Source organism: Triticum aestivum, chromosome 7D (assembly GCF_018294505.1).
Source record: "Triticum aestivum cultivar Chinese Spring chromosome 7D, IWGSC CS RefSeq v2.1, whole genome shotgun sequence".
Taxonomy (NCBI): Eukaryota; Viridiplantae; Streptophyta; class Magnoliopsida; order Poales; family Poaceae; genus Triticum; species Triticum aestivum.
This window is the reverse complement of record NC_057814.1, coordinates 572,002,112-572,012,607: the sequence shown is the minus strand read 5'-3', so window position 1 is coordinate 572,012,607 and position 10,496 is coordinate 572,002,112. Positions and strand designations below refer to the sequence as shown.

Sequence of the window (10,496 nt, the reverse complement as noted above, 5' to 3'; positions counted from 1 at the left end):
TCCCCCTCACCGCCGAGCACCCCCCACCCTCCCCCGCTCCACCGCCGCCGCCGACCCCCTGCACCCTTCCCCGCTCCACCGCTGTCGAGCACCCACCGCACCCTCTCCCACTCCACCGCCGCCGCCGACCCCCTGCACCCTTCCCCGCTCCACCGCCGCCGAGCACCCACCGCACCCTCCCCCGCTCCATCGCCGCCGCCGACCCCCCGCACCCTTCCCCGCTCCACCGCCGCCGAGCACCCACCGCACCCTCCCCCGCTCCACCGCCGCCGCCGACCCCTCACACCCCTTCCCCGCTCCAGCGCCGCCGAGCACCCACCGCTCCGCCGACCCCCTGCACCCTCCCCGCTCCACCGCCGCCGCCGACCCCCCGCACCCTTCCCTGTCTCCTCGCTCGGTTCCCCCTCCCTCCCCCCCCCCCCCCCCGAGCGCCATTGCTATACAAAAAAAAGATTACTAATGGCGCACCTCTCTGGGGTGCGCCATTGCTATTCAAAAAAAAGATTACTAATGGCGCACCTCTCTGGGATGCGCCATTGCTATACAAAAAAAAAGATTTCTAATGACGCACTGCGTGTGGATGCGCCATGGCTATCAATTTTTTTTTCTAATGGTGCACCGCTCGGGGGTGCGCCATTGCTAACCCTCCCCCCCCCCACTAAAAAAATTTCTATCTTCCCCATCTCTCTCACCCGCCCACAGCTGCCCCGACCCGTACTGCGCCGCCGCCGCCCCCGCGCCCCCGCCGCCTCCCCCGCTTCGACCCTCGCCCCGGTGGCGACGAGCCCTTCCGCCCCCACCATCTCCGTCCCGTTCGAGGTGAGGCCCTCGCCCGGCCGCCCCGCCCGGCCGCCCGGTCCTCCCCACCCCAAGGTTAGGGGCTCCGCCGTCAAGTTCCTCTCCCACCCCAAGGTCAGGGGCTCCGCCGTCGTCTACCGCCGCTCCTTCCTCCAGAACAAGGGCCTCACCGCCGACGAGATCGACGAGGCCTTCCGTCGAGTCCCCGTACGCACCTCCACCCCCGCTCTTCCAATTCCCCACATCTACTCCTCCTGCTTGCTCCAGCAGCTAACCCGCTCTGCTCTACTCTGCTTCGCTGCAGGACCCGCCGCCCACCACCGCGTCCCCTCCGACCCAGACCCCGCCGCAGCGGCGCCTCCGCAGGCCTATCTCGAGGGAAGGCCACGACATGCTGGACGAGGAAGTCACCTTGACGCTGCTGCACAACCAAGGTCTGCTCTGCTCTGCTCTAGCTTCCTTCGTTGCTGCACAAGGAAAATAGAGACAGACTTGTAGTAGCTGCTCCTGTTATTATTACCTATAGGTAACATGGCTACTGGTGGATACACATTGCTGCTTGCCTAGTGATGCCCCTGTTCAGGGTGTGGTGGACTAAACTTGTTTTTGTTCAGGAAATGTGTCTGTTGTAGGGCATCTTACTGATTATATGCTGGGGCTGCTAGTTATGGAAATGTGTCTGGCTGCAAGGCATTAGGCCATAAACATCCATTACACCAGTGATATGCTACTTCTCTCCTCTTGCTGGTGTGCGCCCTTAGATTACCAATCCCAATAGCATGATTGTTTATAGCATATAAAAAAAGTGAGCTGCCATTTTTCACTCGAGCCACATCATGAAATTCTGTTATTTCTAGTGCTCTTGTAACCATCTACTCTCATACCAGGATTTTCTTGGCTGTCAATGCACTCACTTTGGTGTTTAACACGGATGTCTAAGTTTGTTGATTTATTTAGCAGTAAACTATTAACCATAATCAAATGCTCAGCCCAAGCCCAACTGGAGTACATGATTTCTTGTAGCAAATTTTCCATATAACTTATTTCAATTGGTCAAATAATATTATTTCCAGTTTCAGAAACTAGTACTGAAAGTGGTTCCTAACTCAATTTCATTTTAATATGAGTGTCTGCTTGATTGCTAGGCATAGGTAACACTCCACTACATTTCTGAGCAATACAAATGGTTGAAGTCGAATGCTTTACACTGTTATGCCATCGTTTAGAAATTTGAATGTAAAATCTTTCTTATCCATATGGTCTTAACAGCTGGTATAATATTGCGATTCTTGATAGGAATTATTTTATACCCAACAGATCAGGAAAGCAAATTCATTCACAAAGACAGAAAAGAGTAGTCATTTTGCTGAACTATTGCAGTTCATTTAACCACTAGTGCAGCAGGACTATTCAGTGCATACTTAGAACACTAACTTACTGTACCCACAAGCTTAGTGAGTTTTGAACCTAAGTAGGTTCAAATGATAGTGCAGTAGGACTTCCCGGATTGGCGATTCAGGGATGCTAGTGGTTTAGTGTGAATATGCACAGTAACTACCATGTTTATTCAGTTTGCTTTCTGCTATTTCCAAAGCCAGCATACTAAGTCATTTTTATTTAGTTTGCTTTCTGCTATGCCAAAGCCAGCATACTAAGTCAATTTATGGCTAGAAGATATATTGCTGGGTTTTGTCTCCGACCATCGTGTCGTGTTGTGGGGTTGAAGCGGGGTGGGGGTGGGATAATGATTTTGCAGGTACCCCGAGAGGCCCTTGAGTTTGCCGGAATGTCGATTAACTTCCGTTCCGGCAAATTCGGGTACTCCATATGTCCTATTTTCAGCTAAGGTCATGCTGAAATTTTCCGTGAATTTTAGCATGACTTTGCTAAAAAAAGGACATATGGGGTACTTGCGACTAATGCATGGGCCGGGGTATCTTAGTACTTAATTAAGTAGGATCCTCTTTGTTTATTTGCCTGCGTAATCTCACGATTGGAGCTCGGGGCGGCCACGTGTGAGCCATCCACGAGCCGTTGACCTCGCTCCTGTCCTGCCTGCCCACCTCCCCTACCTGGCCCTGACCGCCATTAAAGTAACCAATCAAGCTCCTCATCCACTGTGATCAGAAAGAAACTATGAAAATGACACAACAGAAGACAATACCCCCCGATCTTGTCTAAACACACTGGCTGGCTAGTAGTTAGTGTAGGTGTATATATACACATGAATCCACCAACATCCTGGAAATCCATTTAATCAGAGGAAGACGACGAAAAGAAGAAGAGGAGGAGGAGGTGAGGTTGGTTAGCCAAGAGTCAAACCCTAAATGATGAAACCTTCGCTTTTAGGGTGCCTCGGTGTCGATAAAAACCTAAATGATTAATTTTCGGCCCTTGGATTAGTTTAGTATTTTTTCACACACTCAGACACCCTTGCTTGCCATGTGTGTGAGAGAGATAGTGAGAGGAGACAAGAAGAAGGGGGTTAGGAAGGGACTTGGACCTTAGCAACAACACACTAACAGCGAATTCCTCAAGAATTAGGTTATTTGGTCAACTTAGAGATCTTGTTCCTTGACAATAACCAACTTTTTGACAAAACTTTTTTCCTATCTAGAGCGAAACATGGCCCACAACGATGAGGCCGGCAGTTCGGGCGGCAAGGCATTCTGGGAGCTGTCCCAGGAGATGGAGGAAGAACGTCACCGCTATGAGGACGCCACGGAAGACACCGATCCTGACTACACAACCCCTAGTGGCGTCGGGGATGACACCACTGATGGTGCCGCCGAGGATGCCACCACTGATGATGGCAGCGCATGCACAGATGGCAGCCAAACGAAGAGGCAACGGAAGGACCGGCGCCCGAACGTGCTCGGCACCGTCAAGGAGGAATTTACTGAAGTGAACTGCGACGGGATCCAACGGCGCCAAAGAATTAGTCAAGGGGTACTTGGTTCAGCTCGGGTGCATTCTCCGGAGCACCGTCTCGATCAACACCAAGAACCTAAGGCATAAGGACCGAGGGAATTTACGCAACCTCCTCTTCACGAAGCTGCACGAACGATACAAGTTCCCCGTTGAGTTTGCAAACACACGCCTCTCAGGGAATAAAGTGAACAGTGCCGCCCTCACGAAGATGAGCACGGCCCTGTCTACTTGGAGAAGCGCGGTGAAGAGAATGATTTACAAAGGTGATAGTTATGAGAAGATCAAGGCGAAAAATCCTTCGACCAGCGAAGATGACTACAAGGAGTTCAAGATCAAGTGCGAGAGCGGCGCATCCGAGGAATCAAGTCAGTGGAGGAAAGAGATGCGGGACTTGAACTTAGGGGTCCACAAACTCGGTCCCGGCGGTTACAGAGTGGCGGAACCTATATGGGACAAGGAGGACGCGGAGCGTGCTGAGCAAGGCCTACCGCCCCGCTTCAAGAAATACCGTGAGAAGCAGACCGGGCACTATGTCAGGGCCCGGTACAAGGAGGACCCGGTAACAAAGGAGCTTACCACGGATCCGAAGACCAAGGCGCTTGAGCGTGTTCTGGTAAGGTATACACCCCCGCGTAATTAGCTCCACTAGTCGTCAACCCGTGCACTTGCACGGGCTAGTTTATTTAAAGCCTATTATGTATGAATATCAAAAATACATTTATACATGACAGCGAATCATATTGAATAACATTAGTTTTTTGAAAACATTTAAGAATCTGAAATGTAGGGGAAAAACTTATAGAACCCGTAAGATAATTTCTAAAGCATGAAAAATGTTCGATGCTTATCCATAGGAAAAAAATGCACTTATTTCAGCCAGATCCTTATTATCAACACTGCATAAATTGGTGTAATGACCATGAACAATGAATAAATCTTTTATGTTGAAGTAGTATGACACTTTCTCCAACTTTTAAGCAGACACAACATGAAAACAGATGACTCTAAAGGAGGGTACCATCCGATCTTGAAAATGAGGTGCACATTCTCGGCATCAGTAATCCTTTGAAGTAGATAGAATGGACAAAAGTTTCCAAGATTTATAATAAACATTGGTTTGTTGGAGATCTTTGGACATGCGGTCTTAATATCTTCAACTAAACATTTCCCTTCACAATAGATTACATCCAAAATGTGGGAAACTTGAGTTTTGCGAACTCCCTCTATGAATATTCCATGATTGTAAATCCTGGTCACGAGGAGATGAGACTTGTGTGGGGGGTCAAAATTACAAACCATACGTGAGCTTATATTAATTAATCAAATTTGTGCATAATAGCATTGTACAGAATTAGTGACAACCAAACATATGTCTAGTTCCAAAAGCAGCCACGTAGGGGCTGTTTTCCAATGATATTTGGATAAGGAGGAAAGTAGACTTATCAAATAACCTCCTACATTGTTTTATCTTGAATATTAATGAAAAGGGATAAAGTAGATGATATATAATTCGGTCATTTCTGCAAAGAGGAAGTTATGTAATTCGGTGGATGACATGTGAATTAAAAGGATCACAGAAAACCTTAGGTGCCATTCAAGATATATTTAGTGGCACCAGCTAAGTTTACAACAGTTTCATCATTATAGACTAACTTATATCTAATTAATGCGCAAACAACATTTATGCGCCAAAAGTCTTCTGAAAGGAATGTTTGAATATAATTTCTCTGGTGTAGCACAATGCATTTTTTACGAAGATATATTAGACATGGAAGGAGTAGACTTTATAAATAACTGTATAGAGAGGAATTAGTTTAATACCTATGGTTGTGCAGACTTAATTACAACAACTTAAGGATTTCCATTCTGGCTGCTAATCAGACGATCCTGAATTATTTTATGAAACTGAATTTTCTAAATATGCATGACATAATCTATATTAGATGATGATATTATACCTCAATAATGACTAACTGCCGAAAAACATGGATGAACTCAATACCCCAAAATACATGATTAGTTGGTGGCATATATTATGGCTGAACAACTATAAATACTTGGTCCTATTAACTTGCTATCTCAATAACCTCGTAATAGCTAACGCCTACTTGAGCGGCCAACTGATAATCTGTGGAGAGTCCGAGAAAAGCAACGACTATGTGATCCAACGATGTCGTAGAAAATCATATGAATGATTGAACCTGAAGTGTGATTGATTTCCATGTTTGGATGATCACAAAGTTGTACCTGATGCACACATATGTTCTTCAAAATGAGAAGCAGGACGTGAGGTAAATTGAGTCAAACATACATTATCCAAAGGAGCAAAACTGAAATAGTTGATGATAAAATTACTTACCAATTCATTAGCTATTATGCCACTGTTGCTGGACTCAAACGCTCTCGGTATATATATAATTTCAAGAAAATTGCATTGGAAACCATGGACCGCCTGAAATACATGTGAAAATATGCAGGCAAAATGAACAAATATATTTTGTATATAAGCACAGTGTGCTCGGTGCTCAAAATATCAAACAGATCCATGCATGAAGCTTTCCATCAACTCAAAATCATCAATATTTCATTGGTACGTAGAATAGGTTTAAGAACAAAATAATTCTAAATACTAATTAATGGATCGTTGTTCTCAAATACTATTGGATTGCCACCGGTCCTCCACTTCTCGTCATCCATAAACTCTTGTACGTGTGGTAATATATGCAAATGAATAAAGCGGATCTTTCCAATTCTGATCCACAGTAAATCGTATGGTTCTATCCTAACAAACTGGCACTCGACTTGTCAGATTGCCAAATATGCTAATGATATGATCCTCATTAATTTAGATTCTCCATGAACTTTGTGAGGATAGGAGAAGGGACGCTCCAGCCTTGATTGCACGTATAAACCGAGAACTTGAGGGCCATGATGTCCTGTTGCCGTCGTGTTGCTGCTGGAGGGGCACCCGCTGAGACAGTTGAGGTGTGGAAGCGAATGATGAAACTTTAAGTGCGTGACATGAGAATGAGACGGGGGTTTGGGAGGTGAGGATGTTGGCATAGTCACTGCCGAAGATAGATATCGTCCTTACCGCCATTGCAGGCACCATGGAGGCAGAAGCAGATTTGATACCTTCCACCTGCACCCTGAAATCACGAATCCGAAATGATTTGGAACTAAAGATAATAAGATTCTACCTTAATAATGACTAATAGCAGAAAAACATGCATGACCAAAGTACCCCAAAATAAACGGATTTCACTACATTAGTTCATGGCATATACCTCCATGACCTCGTAATCGCTATGACTTCTTAGACGGCTAACTGATACTGTATGATCGAAGTATGAGAAAAGCAAGGACTGTGTGATCCAACGATTATATAGAAAATAATATGAATGACTCAGACTGAATTGTTTTATTTGCATACTTGGACGATCACAAAATGGCACACGTACATGCTTCAAAAACAGATGGATGACATGAGCTACACTAAGTCAAACATATATTATCCAAATTAGAAAAACTGAAGTAATCAATGATGGTATAATTACTAACCAATCCATAGGCTATTATGTCACTGTTGCTGCACTCAAATTAATACCAGATTAATCAAACCACTCTCAGTCTGTAGTTTCAAAAAATTGCATCGGAAACCATGTGCCAGCTGAAAAACACGTGAAAACATGCTTGAGTTTTACCGAGGAAGACAAATATATTTTCTACATAAGTATAGTTTGTTCGCTGCTCAAACTAAACAAATTCATTCAAAAAGCTTTCCAGCAATTTAGAGCCTTAATATTTCATTTGTACGTCTAGTTTACGAACAAAATAACCATGGATCATCGTTTTCAAATACTATTGGATTGCCACCGGTCCTCAACTGCTCATCATCCATAACCTCATGTTTCGCAATATATGCATATGAATAAATGAGATCTTTCCTATTCTGGTTTCTAGTAAATCATATGCTTCTATCTCAACAAACTGACACCAGACTTTGTACAGCAGGGCGAGAAAGAATCTGGCAAGATTGCCCAAATATGTTAATGAGGCGATCCGAATTAATTTAGATGCTCCATGAACTTTGTGAGGACAGGAGAAAGGACGCACCAGCCTTGCTTGCAGGGATAGTCCGAGGACTTGATGGATATGAAGGCGCGCTGGCACTGGAGGCCATCCAGCCTCGCATTGCTGCTGCAGGGAATCCCGCTGAGGCAGTTGAAGTGTGACGTGCGCGACATGAGAACGTGAGGAGGGTTTGGGAGGTGGGAACGCCGGCGTGGTTACTGCAGATGATCGATCCTTTCTTCGCCGCCCACCATCAATGCTGCCATGCAGGCAGAGGCAGATTTGTACACGAATCAGGAGAGAGGAGTCCCGTGCTTTTTTTAGATGGAGGAGTCCTGCGCTGGGAGAAAGGAAGGAGAGGAGTCCCATGCTTGTACGATTGTAATCGGAGAGAAAGATTTGTAGGCCTTTTTCAGCATTTTATAGGTGGAATTAACGTGGGATTACAGCATGAGTCATGTGCTCGTAAGATTCCTAACCCAAGAGAAGATTTCTAGGCCTTTTCAACAAATTTTTTTGGTAGAACTAACGTGGAATTACAACATGGGATTATGCGATTGATCATACATCTAGCTTATTTTTAGCATGGGCAACAGTTTGAAAATCTTACTACAGATTTACAAAGGAAAGATTATACACTATAAATCATTTTGAAAACTTGGTATGTTTGTAAAACTTAAATGTAAGCATACCTTTTTTAATCCTAGAAGGCAAAATTAATAAATGCATATACCATGCTACCACACAGATAATCTAACAACTAACGTTTACTTGGAAGAAATAACATAAAACAAAATTCTCTCTGTAGAAATCATCAACTAATTATGTTTTCTTACAAAGGGCCACAAAGACACCTGTGTAAAGCTTCCTATAAACAATCAATGTAAACTGGTCAGCGCATGGGTGCTTGATGTAGATGTAATGTTAGTGCCTAACACAAGCTTACAACAGGGTATAACCTTAGGCGATGCATGCAGACCAGATTGCTGGTTTTCGTTCGCTCCCCAAGATGTATAATCTGATACAGGGAAGAGATGTTCTGGAAGATAGAAACAGGAAGAGCTAGTTTTTCCTGATGAGACGTTATGGATCAAGCGAAATTATTAGGGGATATGTGATGAATTCAGCAGATATAGAGGAGGGATTTAACAATGCGGGGTTATTTACCGGTGGGGTGGGGCAGATGAACTTGAATAGGGTTTCGAGTATGAGTTGTTCTGCCGCCAGTCCAACCTATTCCTCAACTTGGGCACCTCAAATTTCAATAGCGGCATCCTTTCTTCAAACTATCATGGATACACCTCTGCTTCTGCATCAACCATACATGATTAGAAAACTTTAAATAAGAGATCTAAAGGTTGAGAGAGAGAGAGAGAGAGAGAGAGAGAGATTGAGGAGAGATCTAAAGGAAGACGTGCCAATGGGACAGAGAAGGTTCAGCAGAGAGGGGTCGAGGGGAGATGTTTTTTTTATGTGAGGGAGCTGTTCTTTTAGGTTGCAGGATGAAGATTCTGTAAACAGAGGCGTGCGTGTTCAGTTTTTTTTTATTGGGACTCCATGAGTATTGTGATCCAACGACTGGAAATACATAACATGCAGATCGGGAGTTCTTTTTTAGGAATATATATCATGAGTAATAGACTGATTCAGATAAACGTAATATAAAATAAAGTAAATCAAGTTTTTTTATGGAGGATTTCATCAGTCGATCTACACCGTAATAATTCGGTCCCACCAAATTAACGGCTCGTAAATTCTGATTAACGTGGGAATTTTTTGGGAGTCACAAATTAGTATAGATATATATAGATATAGATATAGATAGATAGATAGATAGATAGATATAGATAGATAGATAGATAGATAGATAGATAGATAGATAGATAGATTGATATAGATAGATACATAGATATGGTTGCATTCTAATTAATGCATGAAGCCAAATTTCTAAATGGTTCACATTCCTTCCGCAGGAGACTGAAAACAGTAGCGCGGGGTCGACTCAGAGCTCCCCAGCTTGGGACAGCACTCTAAATAGGGCGTTGAACATAATGAAAAATAAGGATAAGTTCAGTAAGCCGTCGTCAGCTGGTCGTGTGGCCGGCAAAGGCTTGCCAACAAAATGGTCGTCATACTATAACGCTGGTGGGCGAAAGGAGAAAAAGACCAACTCGAAAAGCCAGTCGCGCGAGGTTCAAGAACTCAAGGCACAAGTGGCGCGGATTCCGGAGATTGTCCAAGAGCAAGTGCAGCAACAACTGGGAACGACGCTCACTGCCGTTGTGCCTAGCTTGATTGAGGGGCTGCAGGCGTGGATTGTGGGCGGCCAACAGGGGCCGCCCCCGGTTCCCAGCTTCACGGCTAGCAACTCACACAACGCGCAGGCGGCGCCATTGGTGTATCCGGTGGAGGCGGTATTGGTGTGTCCGGCGCCGGCACGGGCATTGGAGCTTAATGCACCCGGGTGTACGCCGGCCGGCACCTCGGCAGCAAGCGGCCCCTCCGTCAGTTGCACGCCCGCCATTGGCGGTGCCTCGACATTAGCCGAGCTCGACGCCATCACTGTAACTAAGCCGCTCGGCCGATGACTTCATCTCCTTGCCTTTGACTGGGCATCCCTGACGCCCTACATGTTTTCGCAGGGCGCCGCCGACGTTCCATGCACTCTCCTGCACTTCGTGGGCTGCGAGTTG

The 10,496-nt window shown here is 45.2% G+C and overlaps 1 protein-coding gene across 1 annotated transcript; it reads right to left on the bottom strand.

Annotated features, from left to right (window-relative positions):
• Nucleotides 1-6,117: 6,117 nt before the first annotated feature.
• On the bottom strand, nucleotides 6,118-8,393 carry LOC123169845 (uncharacterized). Its single transcript, XM_044587709.1, has 2 exons — nucleotides 7,846-8,393; nucleotides 6,118-6,878 (listed from the first exon to the last, which is right to left on the bottom strand). Exons 1-2 carry the CDS (start codon nucleotides 7,974-7,976, stop codon nucleotides 6,575-6,577), a joined length of 435 nt encoding a protein of 144 aa, XP_044443644.1. The 5' UTR covers nucleotides 7,977-8,393; the 3' UTR covers nucleotides 6,118-6,574.
• Nucleotides 8,394-10,496: the final 2,103 nt, after the last annotated feature.

Coding starts and splice junctions, on each gene's coding strand:
- LOC123169845 (XM_044587709.1), bottom strand. CDS start 7,976: ATGTCGCGCACGTCACACTTCAACTGCCTCAGCGGGATTCCCTGCAGC. Junction 6,879..7,845: donor TATCCCTGCAAGCAAGGCTG/GTGCGTCCTTTC, acceptor TCGTGATTTCAG/GGTGCAGGTGGAAGGTATCA.